The 25783-nt window shown below is 35.7% G+C and overlaps 2 protein-coding genes and 1 long non-coding RNA gene across 25 annotated transcripts in view; 1 reads left to right on the top strand and 2 right to left on the bottom strand.

Moving 5' to 3' along the window:
* The window catches only part of LRRTM3 (leucine rich repeat transmembrane neuronal 3), an 84796-nt gene extending 81412 nt beyond the window's left edge, over positions 1-3384 (top strand). Inside the window, exon 2 of one of the 3 annotated variants that reach the window (XM_013173388.3) lies at positions 2687-3384. In XM_013173388.3, the coding sequence (XP_013028842.1) occupies positions 2687-2896 (210 nt within the window). In that variant the 3' untranslated portion in view covers positions 2897-3384. The remainder of the gene's footprint in view (positions 1-2686) is intronic. The other 2 variants (XM_013173397.3, XM_048069470.2) reach the window with 2 other exon arrangements.
* Positions 1-25783, bottom strand: part of CTNNA3 (catenin alpha 3) — a 488378-nt gene that overhangs the window by 350764 nt on the left and 111831 nt on the right. The window lies entirely within an intron of this gene.
* Positions 1812-25781, bottom strand: LOC136791317 (uncharacterized). Its single transcript, XR_010833037.1, has 2 exons — positions 16170-25781; positions 1812-15445 (listed from the first exon to the last, which is right to left on the bottom strand). It is a non-coding gene; the product is annotated as an uncharacterized lncRNA (long non-coding RNA).

Below are 25783 nucleotides of genomic sequence, written 5' to 3'. Positions count from 1 at the left end.
TGAAACATATGAATATGCTGTTGCACATATGAAACATATAACCATATGCTGATGCATTATATTCCCATGCCTATGTTGTAATGACTTTCCTACATTTTCAGAACTCCGTATTATGACTCCATCACTTCTATTACTTCCATCTTTCAGTTCATTTTATTCCTATATTTCACTGTGGAGCCTGGTTTACTTTGTTTTTTTATTCCTCCCTCCTGTTCATGATCTGTGTTTTTTCAGCTCCCTCTCTCTGCCATCTTCACAGATGGAGATCCTCTACCCTATCATATTTTCCCATGTCTACATTCTTGAACCACTGCAGATCTGTGTGTATGCCCTTATCACTTCAGTTTCCACGCCTTCATTTCCAAGGTTCTGTGACTGAGTCTTAGAATCCCCCCAGCAGCTTTGAACACCACATATGCATTAAATTTTACAAAATACCAAAATCCTGAGGCTGAAAATATTGCCTCTAAGTCTAAATACAATAAATTGAGAAAAAAAATGCAATTTTATTTCTTATGAAAGCCAAGCCAAGGTCAGGCAATCAGATAAAAACACAGCCATGACACCAGAAGCTTAATAAATTCTGTATGTCTTTGCTAGAACCTTTCCCATCTTTGCTAACTGCCTAGATACTCATCTGTAGCTAGAAGCATTCCCATCTCCAATCAGTTTACATGTGTTTAGTAGCAAATATACTTCTGCAATCTGGATAAAATAATCTGCTTCCTGCAGACCTTCATAATTGCTAGAGAGAAGCAGGAACCAAATTGTCAAAAAAAAAAAAAAAGAAAAAAACACTCCCACACAGCACCTTCCTTTTTAATCTGTGGCATCTTTTCCTTTCAAGTTCCAGCGAGGATCAAAACACAAATGTGAAATCATCAATATCGCAAACACTGGATTAAATTCTTGTCAGGACTGACCATAATGATTTTTCTTAAAAAAAAAAAAATCTGGTTTTCTACACAGCTTTGTAAATATAACCTTTTAGCTGCATTTTCTATGTAAAACCAGTCTAAAGTTTTAGACTTCCTTACTAGATAAGATATAAGTTTGTAGAACTCTTTTTCCCCAGTGCTGTACAGAAATTTAATACCATGCAATGAAATTCAGCTTGCAGAACAGATGCTCCCCTGAATAGTAATTGCAATTTTAAAGCTTCTGAACTGTAAATCTGAGGTAAGCCTAGGCTTTTTGGATGCTCACCTAATCTAAACCTGAACTCCAAACAATCTGAAGTTCACACACCGCTAGTAATGAAACAATGCAGAGTTTTTTACTCTAGAACTGCTGTCAAAGAGATGAGACCTAACATCACAAATGCTATGGTATTACTAATTTACATTATTTAAAATAAAAACTCTAAGGAAGATGAGGTTTATAGAGAGAGAGCTTTTCCCAAGACATTTACCACTATCAGAACGGGAACAGAAAAATGCACAGGAAATATAGACAGGGATGTTCCTTGTCTAATTACCATGCCACGAGGGTTGACATCTCTGTTCCAGAGCTATGACCAGGGAGACCCAAAGTGATCCAGCGCAGCCAGACAGCAGTAAAGCAGCAGCTGGTAGCAGCCTCTCGTGATGTTTACAAATGAGCTGTGGTATGAACTGGAGCATCCAAGAAGTTTTCTTCCCCAAATACTTACACTGAACAAAACACCGCAGATGGTCAGATCCTGACCTGCCCAGGAAAAAGAGACAGAAGGGGGTGGGGTGGGGGATACGCTGCTATACTGTTAAGGAGGGAAAAAAGATGCAACAAGAGAGGAGGAGTAGGTAAAAAGAAAGAATATGGAAAATTTTATAACAGGTCTGAATATCAAAAATTACCTACAGGAGAGGATTTTGCATTCTACTCAAGTACTTTTTTCATCGTTTGATTCTCTTTATGTATATAAGAATACATCTAAAAGGTAGAAAAACATACAATTCAAAGTCTGCATTTGTTTCATGTATGATTCAAAAGCATATTGTAGATAATTCTATGCTGAAATGTGTTCAAAACCCAAAGAAAGTCAAAAATAATTTAGTAACTTTGCAGCCTAAAGCATTTGAACTAAACCTACAATAGAGAAGCTTCCAGCTAACACAGCCTAACGGTGGATGAAGCTACCACCCACCTTGGTGCTTCATTTACTGTAGGCTGCTAGATTCCATGTTTATGCTACAATAGGAAATGTGCTGATCTGTGTGTATTTCCCAGGAGACCAAAGATGTTGCACACACTGATACATTCAAGCAAGATACACTTTTAAACTTCAAAATCCATTTAAATTTCATTTGAAATATTGCATTTAACCCCAACTGAAACACTCTTTCTCCTCCCTGATAGACTGATTTTAGCAGAGGCTAGTTATATTCTAAAGATGGAGTTCAATCGCATCTTAATACAAACCTGACTCCTTTACAGCACTTGCACACACTAGCACATTCGTAGTCCTATGCCACAAGATCAAAGGTGGTAGTTGCTGGACTTAAAACAACTTAGGAAGGACCAGGGTTTGGGTGGGGTGGCGGGAATAGAGGGAGAGGTATAAGGAAACTATTTTTTTACATGCAGCACTGTATTTGGTTTTAGCCAGTGTTTTTAGATAGCTCATTTCCTTAACATCAAATTCTTGCAAGAAGGTTTGGATTATGCCTTGGCAACTGGCTCGTTTTCATCTTTGTTTTTCCCCCAGATTCCGCTGGCTATGAATGTGTCAACATTTCTTGCCTATGATCAGCCCACAATAAGTTATTGTGGAGTACATCATGAACTGCTTGCTCACAAGGGTTACGACTCGAATGCCCGGGAAGAAACAGTGGAAACACACCTAGAAACTGATCTGGATCTGAGCACAATAACAACAGCAGCACGAATCAAGGAACACAGTCAGCAGCTGGCCTAACTGATGGGGTTTTTTTGGTGGTAGTGGTGATTTATTTTTTTTCCTGTAGCAGAGGCTGCAACCAAATTCTACGTAACATTACTGACAGAAATGAGAAGACATAATAATATGGATTCTAGGATCCCTGTTCAATTTAAAAAAGAACCACAAAGATTAATTGTTTCAAGTCTACAATTTGTAATTAGTTAAGTTGTGCAGTATTTTTTGACTTCAGAGTATGACCCTTGAAGTGAATCTTTTTTCAAAACTCATCCTACCTACCTGTATAAACTGTACAGATGTAATGTATTTTTCATATTGTAAAGTTTCAATTACCAAGAACAGCTGGTATGTACAGTACCATAATTTAATTACATCTTACAAGTTTCAGTTTCTAAAGTTTTAAATTAACAAAAGTTATTTCTTGTGTTATTCAGTTACTCTGTTTTGTAGGGATCATTTTGTTACTGCTTTTGTGCCCAGAAAACTTTAATCTAAAATTCTGTCCTTTGCAGAATATGCACCATTTTTACCATGTTTAAAGTGTAGAATTTTATCTACTTGTTCCAGAAGTAATATATTAACCAAAAGGATGGTTTAACTACTCAGACTTCTAAGAAATTCTTGAAATACATAGCCAAGTTTTCTTATAAATGAAAATCAAAAAAAAAAAAAGAAAAAAAATTATATTCACAGTTTTCCTCAGACTTGCCTGTTGCCTTGAAAAACAGCCTGATTTTAAATCAGAAAAATGTAGTGATGAACAGATGTATTTTAACAACAAAGTTTATGTATGCAACTGTTAATCAACACTGACGAAGTTTTGTAAAGCCCCACTGTTCTGCAAGACAACATGAACAGGAGGCTTCAATAGGCAGCTGTCTTTACAAAATCTGCTCTGAAAGCATAGCCTGCCAAACCAGGCATTTGTATTTCATTTTAAAGATATAAGGGCCAAAACCCACTTCTGTCAAAGACAGTTGCTGACAGATGTGGCAACAAAAATAAGCCCTCAAAGTTATATTAGTGCTAGAATGTAAAATGTTACTCAAAAGCAAGAAACTTCTACTTTGCTGGAAATTATAGTTATTTGGACCAAATGGTAAAGGTTAATAGTCCTTTAACATGTTGCATCTAGCTAAGAAAAAAAAAATCTTCAGCCACAAATGTAGTATTAAGTCTTTAACAATTACTACATTGCTTATTTGTCTACCATTTAATATTGAAGCATTCTTATATCCCATTCATCAGTTTTAAATGTTCAAGACTTCTCAATACTGTATGAGAATTACTTTTATAACACTACCCTCAATTTGTAATCATAAAAGATTACAGAAATTAGAAACATAGCATACCATACTGACTGGGTGAAATATCAAAGGGAACAGAAGCCTTCCGAAATACAGGAGAAAAGTTTCATATGGTGAAGCAACTTTTTTATAATAAAGAGAAATTATATAACCACAATCTATTTTTCTGAATGTTTATCCCACCATATTTTCATGTAGCTTCAAAGCAGAAGACTGAAATTTAAAATTACAATTCAACTGTTTGTACAAAATATAAAGCAACTATAACGAAGAATAACTTCAAAATACTGTTAACAAATTAATCTACATTCACTATCTTTTAAGTGGAAACAGTGTCAAAACAGAATACATTGTACTGTTTATTTATTTAGCATCTTAGATTTTGTAACATATTTTGCATAAATTATTTGTTATTCAAAACATTACTCGTCTTTTTAAGACTCATCTTAAGCCTCCACATTTCAGTTTCTTATATCTTTACTATGTGGGTTCTTGAATTTCTGGTCATCTTCTATAGCTCTGGAATTTTACTATGCACAGTTTGAAAATACATTTTGCTAACTATAAAATGAAAGCAAAAATGCAGCCATCATTCTGGAGTCGAGTGACATTTGTACTGCAGGAAGAAGTTAACTGCTTTCTTTCAAAGCTATTTTAAGGTTTAATGTTTAGCCATTCTAGTCATGATAGAAGGCTGGAGTTCTTAGACTCAAATGCCATCCTTCCAAGAGATTATTTCAGTTACTCTTACTCTGCCCTTCCTTATTTTTACTTTGACCGACTGCCCTCTAATATTTACGGTGTGTGAATGGGGTTCTGGCATTGATGCAATTACTCAAAATGCACTGGTGCTCAAAGGTTCCAAGTACTTCCAGTTTATGGAGAACTATATGATAGGAATAGTTTCCATGTTAGACACTCTAATGAACTTAGAGCCATCAATTTTCTCGATAAAAGCATGAAAAATATTTTCTTACGCCAAGACAAAATCTTTTTGATAAAACTGAGTAAAGAAGCACAACTGGGTATACACACACATTCACGTAACACAAATGTTTCTCCTTTTGTTACTTTCCCTCAACAATGAAGCTTTCGTTAATGACTGTGGTTTGTCTTAGACCTCTCTTGAAACATTTGTTGTTTTAGACCAATATATCAATAAGAGACTGGTAGAAAACAGGGTGACAGAAGTAGGAGCAATTTTGCACCCCACAGCTCTGCTGTATTATCTCTATCAATTTCAGGCTCTCTAACCCAGCTGGGCCACTCTTTGACCTCAACTATTTCTTTCCAGTGCTCTGACAGACAGACACAGCATCCTTGGGCTTAAATCACAGAATATCCTGAGTCGGAAGGGACCCACAAGGATCACCTACTCCAACTCCTGGCTCTGCACAGGACCACTTAAAATTCAGACCATGTGTCTGAGAGCATTGTCCAAACACTTCTTGAACTTGGACAGGCTCGGTGCCGTGACAACTGCCCTGGGGAGCCTGTCCCAGTGCCTGACCACCTCTGGGTGCAGAACCTTTCCTTAACACCCAGCCTGACCCTCCCCTGTCCCAGCTCCATGCCGTCCCCTCGGGTCCTGTCGCTGTTCCCAGAGAGCAGAGCTCAGGGTCTGCCCCTCCGCTCCCCTCGTGAGGGAGCTTCAGGCCACTATAAGGCCTCCCCTCATCTCCTCTTCTCAAAGCTGAACGAACTAAGTGAAAGAAGCAGAATATCCACCCCAACGTGGAGAGTTAAAACACACATTTCTGTAAGCACCACTGGATACTGTTTTTTTCATGGACAGCATCAATTTGAAACTTGCTATTCTCAGCAAGACGTATGTCTACAAGGACATTAGATGACAGGTAGGTACCTTCCCTAAATTATATTAACGAAAAATAATATACATAAAGCTAACCCAGACAAGGACTTACTCTTTAGGTCCTACTTTAGGTGTATGCACATTGGCTTTCCAAGAGATTATTGCTAGCTATATACTGACTCAAAGCACACAGAAATACTAAATGCTTCAGTTACACGGTCTAAACAAAGACCTATCATATGTAGAAAAAAGAACAGTGTTATAAGCTATAAATTTGCAAGAAGAAAGCAGGCTGAACCTGTAGGTGTAGGGTCATATATTTATTTACAGAAGGTCACTTTCATATAGCATTTCCATTTGAAATAAGATGCATAAAACAGAAATAGAGGTAGCTACCAGTATCAATCTCAGTCAAGTGATACCAGCAGACCTTGGTAAAGCATTTTATCAAGAGAACTAGGCAAACTTATTATGCTTGAATAATACAATCTGATGAATAGTGTAACCTCTATCAATAAATAAATGATAATAGTAAAAAAAACCAGCTAATTTTCAACATAAATCAACAAGCAACAACTTACACCATCCATCAGTGAACTGTGGTTTTAAAGCAGTTTACTGGGCTGAAACACCTACTAGGAAGTTGAGCACAAGTTTCTGAAATTTGGTTCTATCTGAGGAATAAGGTATAGATGAAGATTTATGATTAATCTGACAAATTATCACGTCTCGAGACCTAAATACATGTAAGTATATTAAATAATTACAAACCAAAGTAACATCAACACAAAAAAAGCAAATGGCCATTTCAATTAAAAAGTGATCAAAATGTGCAGTATAAGTTTTTGTACACACTATTTGCAAGGGACCACGGGCTACCATAAACAAATAATAGTAATAATAATATATATACACAGTTTTTACTGATACAAGTATACATATATATATAGTGTATGTACATATATATACATATATGTATATATTTGACAGCATACAACAAACCACAACAATCCATTACTGTTATTTCCAATCCTCAGACTGGACAAGAGAACAGAAATTCTGCAAAAACTGAAACATGAATGGAAAAAGAAGTCTGCAAGTGCACCACCACGGACAAGAAAAATAAACCCAGGATTCCAGTACCAAAGGAATTTGCTTTATTAGTAACGTAGCTACTCAGATACGTTTAATGTAAACAAATGACACGATCACGTATAGTGTCAAATACAAGCTGCTCTACTTAGTTCCCAACTGGTCTAGCAGAAATACCTTTACTGAAAAGGTAAACTTTAAAATATTGAAGAGTAGCCCCGGTTTCCAGAAGTTTTAATAAGTTAAATGTCCCTGACAACTGCTGAGATATGAATCAACTTGGTTCTCTTCAAAAGGCTAGCAACCACTCAATAGTTTACTGGTTATCAGCTGAATATAAATTGAAACCAGTAACATGATTTAAGAGGTTATTTTCAATGTATCATTGTAACTTCTTGGAAGACTGAATTTTTCTCTTTGTAACACAGCACCTAATGAAAAATTTTAGTCTGATCTTTAAACATAACGACAAAAAAATCCAGAACATCTCTCCATATTTTCAGGAACAAAGCATAAATATCTGTAAAAGAACATAGTAATGGTTCTACACAGTCACATCAAAGGTACCTCAAGGCCTGGTAAGCTGTCTTGAACAGCAGCTAAAAGATGAAGCCTGAGAAAGAACTAAAGAATGGTGTAAGCACATTGCAGTGCTTCCCCAGAACGCCCTCCTCAGACACCAACAATCTGTAGGCCAGGGTCGCAATAGAGCCAAAGGTAGCGTGTTAGTAAGTCCTTCGGTGAGTCTTTTGAGTTCCCTTGAAGCCTCGTGAATTTTTTAACACTCAAGTCCTACTGAAAGTAAATTTACTTTGACAAGAAAAGTCACCTCTTCTCTTTGTTCTCGCAATGAATGATAGAGTAGCATAATAACAATATTTTTTACTTCCATTTCTGACCAAGAAATATGATTGTCATGTAATTAGTAATGACAAACTGATGACTTCCAGGTAGTTTGAATAACATCCATACGGCCATCTAAAGCATAGATGTTATCTGATACCCTATAGATTTAATTACAGATTTCCTGCTGGGAGTTAAAACCGAGGTTCAGCTCACCAGAAAGCAGAATAATTTTTCAGCTTTCTCAAGTCCATCAAAATGGTAAACGAACAAACTAAAATCTTTCTCACAAAGTAGTGCAGAACAATTTCCAACACAGAAATACATACATGAACCTCTTATTCTATATGGGTTTGACTGTATGATCTGTACCTAAAGCAGATGCTCACTAAATGCCTAATCTTATCTCTAACATTTAAGTGAATTAATAGTGCTATCCTAACATAACAAGGCCAAATTCCATTCTCCTGCTCTAATTATAGAACCTGATTAATTTTAATTATAAAGTTTCAGAATAAATCAATGTGAACATCATCAGAGTTCATGATTAATGTTATTTTAATGAACACCTAAGGAATTAACATTTTGCCACTAGAACCTTGCTAAGAATTTTTATGTGGAGCTGAAGTGCAACGTGTACAACTGTGAAAATCCCACATGGCACAGAGCTTTGAGTCTACTTTATCAACATCAATTTTGTATGTAAATAAATCATTCTTAAAACTGTCTCTTTAGATGGATAGCTACAACGGAGCACCTTCTGTGTAACAGGAAATGGCTCTGCAACATGGAATTCATTATACCCAGTCCTGTTCCATTAAAGACCTAATACACTCATAATCGTGGACACTTCAAAGTATCACCCCACCTACAGCCACGATGCATGTAATGATGGTAATTTACAAGTGAGTGTTAATTAATGTTTCATTAATATAGAATTTCTTGGGATCAACATCACAGCCTTATTAATATCAAATGACCTAAACAGAATGAATGTTATTGTAATGAACACTGAAGGAATTGAAAATGTTCAGTTACATAAGAACACATCTTCCAGCTTTCAGAGGGTACTTTTCACTTTGTATTTTTTAAGAAACAGACTTTACGGTGGATGCAATTCAGCACTAGCTCTATCTACAATCTAATCCCAAAGTAATTGCACCAATGAAATATATTTCAAAGTCAAATAATTTAGGCTTTCTATATACTAATTCTGTGCTTCTTAGAGAACAAAAACTCATCAGCTAGGGATGAGAACATTCATAAATAACAAATGATGTGTCCCTCCAGCACTATGTACTTTAATAATTTCAGTAGTTTTATAAAAGTGTGTTATAAATGAGGCAGGGAAAGACACTAACTGAACCATTCGTATTGGACACATTTTGTTTTCATTTGTTCATTCAAATGAAATATTGAAACTGATTTATTTTTCTAGTAAGGAGGATGCACCTGTCTTCTACCTTTTGCTGTTGGTAACTTTATCTTTACATGTAAAGAACCTATAACTCACATGATTAGTCTAGACTTTAATATGAAAAGGCATTATTTTCATTTTCAGGAAAGGAAAAAATAGTTATCTATGGTATAATTACATACATAACTAAGATTCAAAAAGAGGATTTTTTTTCTTGTCTAATGCTGAAGCATTATTTAGACACTTCTTTTTTTTTTCCTTACTCTTCTGCATTTTGCCTCTTTCTCCAAGTTCTGACTGTCACAATTGAGAATGCAATAAATAAAAAACTATTTGGGCTGAGGCACTGGAGTTAAAACAAAGTGTTAAATACCTTTCAATTTCCAGAACTGAAGAGGTTTGCTGCCTACTGAGCACACACTACAGCTTGTCTGACTCAAGTGCCTTTTACTTCACTACTAGATCCTGCAAATACAAACTCACAAATATGCTAATGTTGTCACATGTAAATAAAAATCAAGTTTTTCTTTCTACCACAACACAAGTCGGGAGGGTTTTTTGTATCTCTTTACACACTAAAGCCTTAAATACATATGAATAACAGATCTCAGCAGAAAGTGTTCTAACTCCACTTTCATCAAGTGTTTACAAAAAGAATGTTTTAAAAGGAACTGAAAGGGGTGAAGATGATGTCCCCCCTATCTGAAAGTAAAATCAACTTTACCGTGATAGATGCTTCTGTAATTTCTTTCGAAATCTGCAGTATGTTGAGGTTGGAACATGGAATCTCCATCCATCTATGTCCACACTTAACTCTTCTTCCTATTAGGATATTTTTCCTTATGCCTAACCTAAAACTCCCTAACTACAATGTAAGCCCTTTATTGGTTCTCACATCCACACTGACAACAGAAAACAAATTAATCCTTTTCTCTTCACAAGCAGCTTTTCAGTATTGGCTTACTCTTTTCCCTTAGTTCCTTTTCCAAATGACTGTAATTGCTACTTGTACACTTAATAGGTTTACACCCAGATATCCCAGCTACCTTGATAAAGGTTATCAAGTATAACCTGTACAGGTTATACTACTGACTGAAAGTCTCATGATGATCTAACAAAAGAAAGCAGGATACTTTCCAAAATTTCAAGCTTTCATAAAGACAGATACAGTGCATGTGAAATGACCAACACAATTTTTAGAACTTTTTTTTAAAATCATAAATAGGGATGGAATTAGTGAAGCTAAGCATTGTTGATTTAATTTCTATTTCCATTTTTAAGAGGTTATAATTCCTAAGAATTAGGGAAGAGTCATATCTACTCTCTAGCTTAAATGCTGCAATTTCTAAGCTACTCTTTCCCTGAAGCTTTCTGCTATATTTCTGTAGAAGACCCCTTGAACCTACAAGGAATTGTGCTGAAGATAACTGGTCCCAAACAAGGGTAAGATCTGCCTCTGTTCTGCACTGCAGGATCAATTTCATCATTTGAATTTCAAGTGACAAGTGTAATGTAAATTGCTGCCTGACTCCTCGGCACTTGTTCTTTCTTTTATTCTCTACCTGTGTGCATTTTGGCTCAGGATTTTTGAACTTCCACCTCTTCTTTAGCAAAAGAAACACAAGATTATAAACTTATTTCAGATGATTTATGCTAAATTACATTCTAAGATTGCTTCATGTAATATGCAAAAATCTTATTAAAAATCAAATTATTTTTACAGAAAGAACAAATTAATTTCTGCTTTCGGAAGTAAGCATTAATGGCCTATTGAAAGATTTTGTGTTATAGATTTTCTTTTACAAAATTCCAGGTGGGGCAGTTGTGAAGAGACAATCCTCATACCACAAAAATACAACAGTTACTGGAATACGACACTAGCTAAAACTTGAAATGCAGATTTAAATGCAGAAATAATTGCATGTCACTTCTGAGAAGAGATGTAAAGAAAGTGGATATAAGCATTTTGGATGCAACTAAATTACGTTGCAGGAACAAAATACATGTTCTAAAAAAACGATACGGAGCTAACACAGAAGATATTTAAGGGTGGGTTTTAAAAGGAGGTACAGGCTGATAAAGTGCTACATAAGAAAGAAATGGGAAGGATTAAATTTAAGTCTAGATTGAAGACACAGAAGCAATCAACCTGATCAAGAAACAGACTTCTGCCTTCCTCGCAAATGAAAAACATTTTATTTCCAGTTTTTGTTGTATTAAATATCTTTTGTGTATCTGAGTAATCAGAAGGACAGCACCCAAATGTAAATCATTAAGAGTGATAAAGCTGGCCTTATAGACGTGAACTGGAAGGAGTAACTGAGCACAGGGAAAAAGCAGGCATTGCCATCATACACAAACATTTACATCTCAATTTTCTAACTGATTCAGAAGACAAATAAACATATCAAAGTTTCTTTGTTAAAAATCAATTGTTATTGCTATTGACCTGTTTCATCTAAGAGTTTGGGGGAACAGAGAAACGGAAAATAAATGGAAGACAATTACTAAAAAAAGGTTTTGAAAATGTAAGGACACTAAAGTATTGCTCATATGAAAATTAATCCAAATACAAGGGACAATGAGCATATATAATGCTGCCTATCAAAAGCAGTCAGAGGTCTGCTACGCTTTAGCAGCATATTTTCCCATTAGCCACACAGTTTTCAAGACTAAGTGATAAAGGTAACCTTGGAAAATAATTTACAAAATAAGCAAACATTATAAAAGGCAAATCTTTGACTTGCAGCATCAACTAGACAACTAAGCTGAAATTCTGTGAGATGTTCCTTTCCTAAGTGTAATGTCTGACAGACAGAACTGAAGAGATAAATAAGGAAACCAGCAATTAAGAATGAGAATGAACAGTGCTAACTACCAATAACAACTCTTGAGATCCATGCAGCTATTACTCAGGCAGAAAAGCAATAATCTCCTTTAAAGCTGTCCAAAAATGAATCAGCATTTCACTGAAAAACATATCCGTCTATGCCAAGAACTTTAGGAAATACATCCAACTAGGTAAAAAAAATCATTCTATCTAAAGAGAAGGGGTGGAACACTATCTGAAAATGAGGAAAGATAGGAGAGAAAACAGTAAGAGAAGTATACAAAAAAGTTGAACAAAAAGATCCAACCATGAATAACTACAAAGAACTTGACAAAACTACATTATCTGGCCAGTATGGTAACAGATTAATATGAACAAATAAGCAGAAATGATGACAATGGGAAGGCGCAGATTAAACTGCTCATTTACATTGATCAGATGCAATCCTCTGGGGGAAGAGTAGTGAACACAGTGACATCTAGATTCAACACATTTTTACTGCCATCGCAGATGAGGTAGACAAGTTGAGTAAGATGCTATGTTGCATCAGAAGGATAGGATAGTAGCACCTTGAAGACACTACTATGGGAACTGATGGTATCATTTCAGCTTAAATACTTCATTCTGTTTGGACACCTCAAAGTAGATACGTTTGTTTTCTTCTGACAAAAAAAAAAAAGCTTTTATTTTGGGGCAATAACTCAAAAAATGCATCTTTTACCTTTAGTAAAAGCACACAGGAAAAGGTAAAATACTCTGCTCCCAAAATTCATATAAAAATAATAGCTTTGCAGTCAGATATACTTTATTTAAGGATGATGAAGCAGACTTCGTGGATTGCAGAACCTTATAAATCTTTTCTGATTTCTTTTGGGGTAGAGGGAAAAGGGGAACTGTTCAAGGAAAAGATGATAGATTACATTTGCCTGTGAGTAATAAGGCTTCCTACAAGGACAAACAGCATAGACTCTGAGTGGTTACACACAGTTTGAGGCCAAAAGAGACATACAGAGTCTGGTTATGGTTAAAAATTTAATCGGCAACAAAACATTGATAAAAAATGAGTGAGGAAAACAGGATGAGTTCGCAACATTTTATGCAACTTTTCTCTTTTACTAGTTTGCTTAGCTTAAACACTAGGTCAAGCCTAAATTTCTTCTATACTGTGCAGAAGTAATGAAATTCCTTCAGCTTCAGCAGGAATTCTTCTGTCTTGCAGCATGAATATCAGTAGGAAAAGAAAATAGAAAAATGGCATAGTGGAAATGTGAAAACATCAAAGAGAACACAATTCATATAAACAAGGGACAGTAAAAAGACTTTTTTTAAAAAAAAGGAATTATATTTTTCAAAGAAAGTATAAGACATTGCAATAAACATGGGTGTCTTTCAATGTAGGTAACAATAAAAAGCATGACTTTCAGCACAAACCACACTCTTTAAAAAGCAGAAAAGATTCCTTAAAGAAAATTACACAGAGCTGAGCTTAACTACTTGAAACAAGATGACTGTCTGTCTCCACTAATGTTAGTCAAAGTTCCACCATTGGCTTCAGCAGATTGGACCTTTAAAAGTAATGGGATTTTGGCCTTTATACAGTTGAGATTCAGCAGCAGAGATAAGAATGAGTGTTTTATGTAGCACAGTTTGAGATAGGCAATGGCCTGTCTCACACGAGCCAAGCACACAATGAGGTACTTGTCTGCAAACACCTGAGATTTTTTCTATACTTTGAAAGCATATTTGAGAGGGCAACTCATTCCTTTTCATACTGAAAGAACCAACTCATCAAGACAGAGACTTAAAAACTTTTAAGTAATGAGTCACTGAGAAGATGCTCTTAGGAGCCGCAGGAGACTGGTCCCCTCTTGGCCAGAACTGAAATGGAGCTTTCTCCACCTCCTCCTTATGAGAAACAAAAAGGCTTTGACTCACTAACGCTACGCTTTGTCGCAACACAATTCCAAAAGGGTGAAAACTCTGTCCTGCTGGATAAAAGATACTAAAAGTCAAAGTGTCAGTTAGCCAATCCCCTCCCCTGCTCATCATGTACCCTTTCCTTTAAGCTGGTGATCAAGCTAAGTATTCTCATCGATTTTTATTTTTTCTTTTTTTTTGGAGATGCAAAAATTGTACATAAACCCCACTGGATCCTGAGAAAACAGTACCTTCTTTCTCTGAAGTCTCCTCCAAGAGATCCTCAGTTCCCAGCTCAGGAAACTCATGAACTTTATCTCAGCTGAGCATGCTCAGCCATGCTCAAAGGAAGTGTATTCTTCCTTCCTTCAGGAAAGCTTCACCTGAACAAGACGTTACAGAGGCCAAAGAAGGAAACTAAGCAACCTTTCTCCCTGCCTTGAGCCAAAATATAACATACAGTAACAGTCAGTAAATAGTAAACAGCAAAAATGATACCATCAATCACATCATCCCAGAACAACAGGATTCACAGCTTATATAATAGTCCATAGATCAAAAGTGTCAGAATAAGTTATTTTTTTCTTTTTTGTTCTTTAGGAACTTGAGGCTATTTTCACGGTTGCTTTATGTATTACTTCAGCACAAGCCAACAAGATATTGAATGAGAATTCATTAGCAGCTGGTCAACTGTAAACAGTCCATCAATCATTTTATTTCCTTACTGTCAGCAATTTTAATTTCAACTCCGGAAAAAAACTTGTGCTTTAAACTGTGAAATATATCACATAAAATAGTGACATTTGATAGTATATTTTTAGATTCTCAGACCAATTGGGAAAAAGCCATTTCAATACATAATGAAGCTATTCTTCTTTTATAGCCAACAAAACTCATGTAAAATTAAAAAAAAAAAGCTTCTTCAAGTGGAGCAGATGAATGAACTACAGTCTATTCCAGAATAAATCCATCAGTTTGTGCCTAAAGCTCCAGTAAAAAATTCTGAAAGAATTGCAAAGCTCCCTTATGTCTTATAATTACATGATTTCTGCCCAAAAAGAAGCAAATACAAAGTCTGTGTTGTCTTACATTCAAGTCTGTCATACATCAATCATTAACTATACAGGTACCTTTCATCTGAAACCCAGAATAGGTAGGTCCATAACTGCCTCATTACCCCATTTTTTAAAATAGCATAATACCAACTGCATACAGAATACACTGAGAGCATAAACATTTAACAGCACGCCCACCCATCACATGAGGTCTGTCAAGCTGGCTGCTTCTCTGCCGAAGCTGTTAGCGAAGTTTCATCTGCCTGGCAAAACATTAGGTAAAACAGTCCTCCCTGAGCCGAAAGAAAGCAAAGCAGTATTATTACCTCTTGCATAAAAACAGTAAGAACAGGGATTCTGACATTTCTTAAAATATATAAATATTAAACATAACATTAAGTACTAACAGCAATGTTAAATATTAAATATTATTTATTGCATTTTACAATAACACTGGTAAATTATTGTGAATTTCTGCCATAGAACCAAATACCAGCAATATTTTCTTCATCACTGAGTTGTTTTTTACAGTGCATAGCAGCTTTCTTCAGAAAAGAGATAATATGAAAGAATAGCTCAGTTATTACGCAAATGTAATATTTCATTTTAATCTTGTACAGCAAAATTCCAGTCTTTTCTTTCTTGTATTTAAGTTCCAGCTCATGAACAGATCATAGGATATAAAATTGTTAAGTGGATTCTGAAATACTAAATTTAGATAAATCTTTCTAAAGTAGTTATAAATTTGATAAGGTAAAAATTTCCTGCTACTATGATCAGCTGAATCGCTGTTAAATGTACTACTTGCATGCCAAGAGCTCACAAGGAAACAAACTCTCAGTATATATACAAATACTACTAGTAGGTTCTTTTGTATTCCAACCCTTCCCCAGATACTGAATGAAACTGAACTGGCAAAATCATGCTCAAGGGAATGTCATCTGCCACCTTCTAACCTCATCCTTTCCTTCATCATATGGTATGTCTCACCCCCCTGTGACCACAGAGATGCCTTACCAGAGTCAGTCATGCCATGCTGGTGACATTCAAGCTGTGTCCCAGGGCAGATGTCTTCAAATGCTTCCATAAGGACCCTACAGCCTCCCTCATACAAAAAGCTAAGTTAACTGCTAATGTCACCAGAAGATGGTTGCTGGCCCACTATGGGAGGAATGGACAAGCTGGAGGAGAAGCACAGAAGTTAATGCTACGAAAAACACTTTCCAGTTCTTTCATGAGCCCCGCCTGGCATTTCTGTGTCACATGCAACACACAGACTCATGCAGAGCTGCCTTCCATCATGAAAGGGACAGTCTCAGGTCCTGCAAGATGACAGAGATGAGACTTCTTTGTCAAGAAGTTTTTGCTGCTGTGTGACAATGTACTGCTCAGCAAAGCAGTTCTTATTTAAAGAGTGGTTGCTGAAGTAAGTGGTTGCTTATTTAAAGTTCTTATTTTCTTCTATTACATTGCATTCAAACTCATTACTAGTCTTTGCTTCTCCAGGAAAGAGCTAAATATATTCTGTAAGGAAGGAGCAGGAGGAATTCCTTCAACCGTTTTTTTACAGTCCTTTTACAGACAGATAATTCTTCCTATACAATATTAAGGTTTTGAAAAAAAATTAGAAACGTTGCTATCAAATAGAAAAGATAATCCTAGATTATTGCTGACTACAGCCTCTAGTTAGGTAGCTGCCCTATCCTTCTGTTTCATCTTTGTATAAGCTTGTTTTAATTTTTGCTTCTAAATTTTGCTTCTTTTGCTATCGAAACAATCGATAAAATTTAGAATAACCTAAGATAGCAAGGATTTTCCAATCTATAGAGCAATTAGAATGATTTACTTTATTTAATGTATTCTACTAAGCTTTGCAGCTGTCTGATTTGAGACATTTATTTGCTTCACATACTCAAACAGAAGGAAAATGTGCCAACTGGTACCATAAGCTTAGAAAATAACCACAAGAGGCACTTTTTGAGTAAAGCTGATCTTGAAATGATTTATATATATATATATGTAATAATATGATGATGAGACTTTGCTTGTCTGTTTACTTTTTCAGCCTTCTGATCATTCTTACTGGTCACCATTACAATAATACAAGAGAATATTCTACTACTTCAAATCCATCTAATTTCTTGCCCTGCCCTCATTACCAGAAGATCTTCCAATCTTCTGTTAGAAAAAAAATGTGTTAAACTTTGTATTAATCAAAGCCAGCAGGGACACGTAGGAAGTTGCACAGACTTTGGAATTTAGTTCAGGACAGACTTCACATACGTAAGTCAGCACAGGCATCTGGAGATCATCCAGTCCAACCCTGCTCAAAGCACAGTCAGCTCAAGGGGGTTATTCGGGGCCATGCCCAGTCAGGTATTGGATGGGAACTCCATAACCTCTGGGGGTGCCTGGCCCTCAGCTGGACTTTGGGCTGATCACAACCCTCTGAGCACTGCATGTCAGCCAGCTTTCAGTCCACCTTGCTGTCCACTTGTCTAGTCCATGCTTCATCATTTTCTTCTAATGGAGACAGTGTCAGAAGCCTGACAAACGTCAACTTAAACAACATCCAGAATACTGCTGCACTGAACATGCATTTGAATATTGCGCAAATATATTTATGATGGGACAGGTTACTTATTTAGCTATTAAACCCTTTTTAAGAAAAGAATTTATGACAATAATTTAAGACGATTATGTAAGATAATCACATTTGAAAATTTAAGGGAAGTATTTCAGATTTGCTTCAAAGAAAATTCTTGTTTGTTAAAAAAATGGATTTGATATTAATTCATAATATAAATATTCTAATAGGAGTCCTCTAAACTATCAATGACTGATCTTTTTAATAAGAATTTTTTTAATCTTTTTAATAAGAATTAAAGTTAATTAAGTTACATAAACAAGAAGTAAATGCTTCCTAATCTGAAACCAAATACAATGTAGAAGTATATCTGGACAACAAAAACCAGCCGTCCTACACAGAGAGAAAACCCAATAGAAATGCATTCTGAAACAGCAGACTCTAGCAGTGTTCCTAGAAGCAGCATACTAATAACATTTAGAAAAATGATCAGTATAACATCACCAAGAAAATAAGAAATTGGTCAAGAAAAACCTCATGTACTGACAGCAATTTAGCATAAACTGTAAAAAAAAAATCTTGTAAGTTAAACAGCTAGGTGGATGTTCAGATAACAAACATTTGTAATATTCATTTGCAATGCTTTTTTATTATTTATTATCATAATCAATATTATTTTTTATGAATTATTGATTATCATAATCAAGAAACTATTTCAGCTGGGGAATAGAGAAAATGGTACACTGAAGTACTGAAGGTTCCCAGAAAAAAAAAAAATATCTTGTCTTCAGCAACCTAATATATTTCCACTGCTCTCAGGTATACCGCGTTCAAATTACTATTGTACTGAATCATCTTCTACAGAGCCATGACTCGCTCATCACCCTACATTACTTCAATGCAAGCCTTAAGTTAAGATCCGATTAATCCTAGAAATAGCTTGGCTCAGAACCGTTAAATGAAAAACAGGGCTTAAGAACAGAAAATCTTTCATTATCTTTCTCTAGCTCGTGTCTATAGATCCCAGTTTACTGCAAATTCTGTAAGACCACATATAAACAGATAAATTTAACTGCAGCTTATTTTTAACTGTAAATCTATTTAGGAAATTCACTAGATTACTTTTGTTTTTTAAGCACACTAAAATCTTTTTCCTGAATATTTCATATCTAATTTTCCTTTAAAACTAACCGATTGACAAAATAACATTAGAGAAATAATTTTCAATTACCCATATAATACGTATGGAAACCCACCACAGGAGTATTGAAAGTCAATTAAGTACTCAACCAATGTCAGCAAAAGAAATATGAAAACTACATGTTTTCCTCTGTAAATGCCAGCATAATATGCCATATGGGCATATCAATTTTGCTGGAATTAATCTTTTTTTTCCTGAAGACATCATATTCAATAAAGTTATTAAAAAACCCTGAATAAGAAAAATCTGAGTGACACTTTCCACCCACACATCACACTGTGTATATAAATTTGAAATTTATGTAGTTTACATTTTGCTATACATGACTTCCAAACTTCTCTAGAAAACCAGTTTTTGAAAAAGTTTGAATATAAACAGAGAAATAAGAACATTTGAATCCATTCTTTTTACAGAAAGACATGAATAAAGTTCTGTTTGGACGTGTGCCAGCATAGAAATAAAGGAAAAAAGGATTTCAGGAAGACATCGGAGTTCTATATAATGACGTATGTGACTTAGCTTAACTCATCATGTCCTTCCAGGAGTTTCACCAACAGCAAAAAACAACAAGAAAAAAGGGACAAACGGTGTGAAAACAGTAAAATATTGAGACTTACCAGTATATAATCTGTGGACTGGTTGCAATACTTTTGATACCTGACAAGAACTCCTTGCAACAAAATTTTAATACACATCACCATAGCAGTTCTCTATAGAAGAGCAAACAGAATTTGGCAGGTTCTGACATGAGATTTCAGTGTAATAAGTCATGAAAAATGTATTCATGAAGTAAATACTACATTCCAAGTACATTTTCAGCATACCATCAAAAATATTCATATTAGAGTGCTCACTACACCCCTACTCCAAAACATAAATGCAAATCATCTGTTTTTTCACATTATTTATTTTTTCAATAGTAATGGCTCTGCCAAGCAAAGTGATCTAGATTAAGACTATAAACCCATCTGACAGAAAGAGGTTAGGTGAATCCATACGTGAATGGAGAATGCAAGCTTTACTAGAAAGAGCTGTAGCAGATTCAAATGTGTCTGGAGCTTTTTCATGAGTTTGCTTATTTGATTCATGTGTGTGAATTTTCTGCCATAAGAGATATAATTTTGTGTCCTAATTTAGTATTTGTGGAGCACCAATCTTCACATGCATATTACTATCTCTAATCCATTTTTCTGCAGGTATTAGATACAGTTAAATAATGGGAAATATTCCCAACAGATGTAATGATCTAACAAAGACCAGGGGGCAATACTCTAAATAAAAAGCATGAAACATTTCCTTTTTAAACTGAACAAAATAGTTTCTTCAGCTTGAAATAACTCTTTTAGGGGACTTTTTGCAACTTCCAGAACTACCAAAAATGTTCCCTATGAGCACTGAAATGAAAAATCCACTGCTCAGGACAAGAGTAATTAGCTTAAATGCAAGACACACTGCACCACTGTGACTATAAACCGAAATGTCTTGTCTTCTCTCTAGCCAGGAAAAGTGGTAAAAATCTTTAGCAAAGCATAAAGCACAAGTAACATGAAGTTTTGAGGTATCTATAAATTCTTCCACTCCAAAAGAGTAAACATGACCATGAAATACTAAACAAAATATTCTCAATCACTGGCAGTCTCCACAAAGACAGTGGGTCAGACCTTAAGCTGCTGGTGACAAGCACTCAAAACAAGAGTAAAGCAAGGCCTTTGTACTCCACAGCACTCAAATTCACGAGTCAAGATAAACAGTAAGGCCCAGAACCAAGCCATCAGTACACACCTGTTTTTCCATACATTTTCTGTTTTTAAGTTTCCAGTGTTCAGGTTTCAGGAAAAAGACAGCAATTACAATTTGACTGCACAACTTCCAACAACTACCCAGTGTGTCAGCTTTCATCCTTCCCACAGCTAGACCTTCCCCATGGCTATACACGGCTCTGCGCTGCATATCATTTTTTTTTTTTTTTGGAAAGCTCAGCATGGTCCAGCTCACTCCCTGTCTCAGGCATCCCTGTACTATCAGGGTTCCCAGGTTGTCTGGTCCCATCCTCACAATGTTGCAGTTCATATGCTCAGATCCAAGCATGGCTCAAATCCAAATGTCTCTCATATCGAGAAGTTCTGGACACAAACCTGTGGTGAAGCACAAGGCTTCAGACAACTTTCAGGGAATCCCCAGAAATAAAGCTCCACAGCTGCATTTCCAAGGAAAATGCATCAGTAATTTTCGCCTATTTTCTTAAATGTCTCAACGGGAGGCTGAAACCACCCCTGGGGTGAGCAGGGATGACATGGCACTCTGCTCTGTGCCACACTCAGCACGTATGGTGCAACAGTGGGACAGCGGGCAGCAGCCCCTGCTTGTGGCACAAGAAGCACAGGGACCTCCAAAACTACAGACTAAATTACTGAGTTGCCGCTGGTTTGCACAATCACATGTTCCTGTGAGTTTTGTGTGAAACACTCTGTGAAATATTTTTAACAAAATCAATTATTTTGTGGTACTGACACATTTTTCGAGCCTGGATCAAGTTGGTATGTTTATTTAAAAAAAAAAAAAAAAGAATATCGTTTTCAGAAATATTTTGACATAAATCTTTCAGATTCCCACTTGAAAATCTTTTTAAGATACAAACCTTGAAAACTCACAAAAAGTTTTAAAATGGCAACAACAATGCAAACAATTTTACTGACATCATGTGCTGTAGGTAATTTCAGCATAAAAACATAGCTAAGAAACAGATGACTTTGAAACACACAACAAATATGAAAGAAATCACAACCTACAAGGAAAGGCATACAGCATACTAGCCAAGCTTGAATAAGAAAATACAGCTATACACTCAACCAACACCCTGAAAACAACACTGAGAAACTAATAAAGCTCCAATTTCATAAAACAACATTCCAAAAGAGGAAACTAAGTCAAGAATGCAGCTGTCACACCATCAGTATACCTAACCTGTCTTCACCAAGCATTTTTCAGCCTTGTCTGAATAACCTAACCAGCGATATTTATTCAAACCCACAGGTTATGGTGCAGAACAATTATTCAGACATAGTATCCCTACTAATGAAGGCAGAAAAAGCTGTGCTTGTCATCCTAATTGCTGCTCACTACAGCCCACTTTAACCCACACTCGATCACAACTCTTATCCCTTCTGATCACCCAAATGAGTGCATATCCTTATTGTGACTGGGACTGAAAGCAGACAGAACTCAAGAAATATGAAGTTAGTATTGTTGAACTCGAATATATTCCACAACTTTCCATTTTGAAGGATGAACAGAGACATGACAATAGCCTGTCATTAGAAGAATGCAAGTGCTTATTACTAGAATAAAATGATTGCTCCTACGAATGCATTATTATCCATATACCGCAGTATCATTCTAACATTGATAAGCTATCCAAATTCACAGTAGTAATTTCTGCTATTTGATGTCCTGAAATACAAATACATACCTGTCTCTGAGTAGAATTCAGAGAGAATAACAAAGGTACATAAATAATTCAGAAATACCCCCAAAAAGTTTGCTGCCTTTTAGAATAATTAATTATAAATATAATTGCAATTTACTATATAACTGAATTATTTTGTCAGTGGAAAACCTTAAGCTTCTTGAAGACAGACTGGGTCTTTATTAGCATAAAGAACATTTTGCTTTAATGTCTGTCAAATCACCTCACTGTGATGCAGCCTCTGCAAAAAGTAGCCATTTATGTAAAAGGCAGCATCTGCTGAAAAGATGTTTCTCCCAGCTTGCACTAAAAGCCTCTACATTTTATCACTGACACCAAGAGGCCCTTGATTTCACTTGATGTCCTTAAGACTTATTAAAAACTTAGAATAATTGAGAAATAAAACAAACATAGGAATAAAAAAAGCTATATTCCCTCTTGTGTTTCAAATAGTTAGGAGTATATCCTAAGTTCCTTTACACTTGTTTAGGCACTGAGGGCTAGTTTCAAAAAGTAGACTTGGATGCACAGCTTACACAGAATTTAGGCACTGAAGCCCTTGGAAATGATCCTGTTAAAGCTAAGCAAATACCAGCCAGGACACATTCACCACCAGAACAAGACCCAGGGGGCTTAGAAATGCACTGCATATTACCAGTGCCAATGCATCTCTTACAGCCTCCTGGAAAACCAGGTGCTAGAGAAGAGTTTGCAAAGGTGGCACTTCCTGTGTGGGGGGTCTCTGAAACAATGCAGCTCTCATTAGCAACACCAAGATAGAAAGAAGCCTTGGCAGAAGTAATCAAACTAATATACTAGCAAGAAACAGATACTTAACCAGAAAAAAACCCTCTGAAGCAGCTATATACAACTCATGAGAGTGATTGACAAAAACTGAAATGACAGAGAGTAGACTCTATTTTGTGAACTATATACCCATCAGGACAAAGACAGGAGCAACAGTATATCCTCTGTGGATACTCATCAAGGAAAACTTCACACTCACCTTCAAGCTGTAGTGCAGATCTCTCAGTGCCTCACTCAGGGTATAGTGCACAAATACACTAAGAGACAACATGCATGGACTCACACTAAGTATTATGTGAACAGTGGGATTGCTTGCAGGGCATGGCAGTATTCCCAGGGACAGGGAAAGAAAGGGGTCACAACCTAGTCCTTAAATTATACTGTGTTAACAAACGGCTTGCATAACTGTTACAGCTCATTCAATTCACAGTTCTAGCTTACTGAAATTATTAATAGAACAGCCCAGGAGGCAGTGCTACATCAGCACCTTCTCCTGGATCTGTTCTTCTGTGAGTTAGAGTTGTGAAATTGACACCTGATAATATCCTCAATGAAAAACTTAGTCAATACAGTCTCAGTAATAGCTATAAACTAATGTTGGTGATAGTTTCTTCCACTAAGATAAATATTAAATGTATAAACAGATCAAGAGCACTAAAAGAAACTGAAAACTTTAAATTCACTTCTGCCATTTAACCTTAGTTTAACACCTCATACATATAAATCTTCTGTATTTCTTCCTTTTCACTTCCCTCCTTGTCCTTGTAAGCCTATGCAGTGTTTTGCAGCAAATTATATTATACATTCCCTTTTTACCATGTTTAAACAGCTGCTGCCTTTCTCAAGTTTACATTTTGAATTGAGCAATATATTTTTCACTTACCTTAGGTAACCCTAGAAATGTGATTATTTCTGAAATATGAAAGCTAATCACAATTGTCTTCCAAGAGTGAAGAATTTAAGACTTACATGGGACCATGTGTCTTACACTCATATAGTTTGACTCCTGAAAAATGCAGAATTCTACTAAAGAGTTCTTGCCAGAAACCCATGGTGATCCTTTGGACTGATATGGGTTGGTATACACTATATTTGCATCCTCCCACACTTCCTAGCTACTTCAGGTCAACGTCTTCTCTTATTAAACTTTCAGTCATTTATCAGTAAACTTAATTCATTTTAGAACAGATACCACAACAGACATCTGCTGCAAGAAGGTATCAGAGACCAACATACAGAGCTAACTAAAGCTAAAGAAATTTCACATAAGCAGCCCAAGTGCAAAAAACTACCAGAGAGGTTCAGGAATTACGCTGTATTCAACAGAAGCTGCAGGTAAATTCTAAATAAAAATTAATACAAGCATTTTTATCTGGTGTAGGGACTGAAAGAGGAACTGGAATACACAGATAATTAAATAAATGGAATTCTCCACCCACTCCCCAACCCGGTAGTACAAATCCAAAAGAAGATCAACAAGTACAATATCTGAAAAATGAAAAAAACATCTGATATGCATAAATTATCTTAGTCCCTACACTTCATTATCCTAACGACAATAGGATAAGACGAAGAAAACAGTCTCAATAGAACAGCTTTGGACTGGGTTAACTAGTATAACTTACAGAAGAGAAAGGAGTTTTGGCTTCAAAAAAAAAGAAACAAATAGCTGTATCATACAATTATCTTCTCAGTGTGGTGGATGAATCATCTTGAAGCATTCTTTAGATAAGAACAGTATGCCTATAGAAAATGTTTCCTGAGGGAAGGCATGGTATTAACACTATGTACCCACATTAATAGTATCTGAGTCTCCACTGTTCTATCATGTAACTGCCAGATGTAAGAACCAAATCCGTTCTTTAAATCAAATAATTGTTTTTAAAGCACAATCAAACTATATTCATTTTCATAAATTCACAGATGAATTGGCCTACAAGCATGCCAGAGAACCACATTTCTGGGTTTACTGAAAGTCCTAGCTTTCTGAAGTAGGAATTAAGTCATTTCTACACTTGTAACTCAGTGCCCTTACGAAAATCAAACGTAGTGGCATGAACACCCTAAAATGATACTGTCACTACTCATGTATTAGTAAATTATTATCTAAGTTGTTGCATTCTACAGGAACAGAGATTAATCTCTGGTCCTCTCAGACCTTAAGACTCAACTGGAAAGTGAAATTATGAAATTACGAAGAAACTTTTGCTAGCGTACAAAGGATCATGGCTGTTCTGTCCCAGTGACAGTTTACAATAAGCATCAAGTAATATAAATATGTGTAAGTCATACCTGTAATACAGCATTTTCTATACAATGTATGACAAATTTTTTTCTCATTCTGGAGGTCCATATTTAGCTTTTGCTTAGGTTTATGTAGACAAATTTCCTTTTGATCTTGTAAAGACCATGTTAAGAAATACAGATTAAACTATGAGCAATCACAAGAGACAATAATGGCCAAGTTACTTCTATTGCATATATTATTCATATATATATATATTCATATATATTTACATGAAAAAGGAAAATAATATATTCCATATTATCTACATTTTTAAAAGAGGGAA

This window comes from Anser cygnoides, chromosome 7 (genome assembly GCF_040182565.1).
Source record: "Anser cygnoides isolate HZ-2024a breed goose chromosome 7, Taihu_goose_T2T_genome, whole genome shotgun sequence".
NCBI classification, from domain to species: domain Eukaryota; kingdom Metazoa; phylum Chordata; class Aves; order Anseriformes; family Anatidae; genus Anser; species Anser cygnoides.
This window is presented reverse-complemented; position numbering and strand designations above follow the sequence as displayed.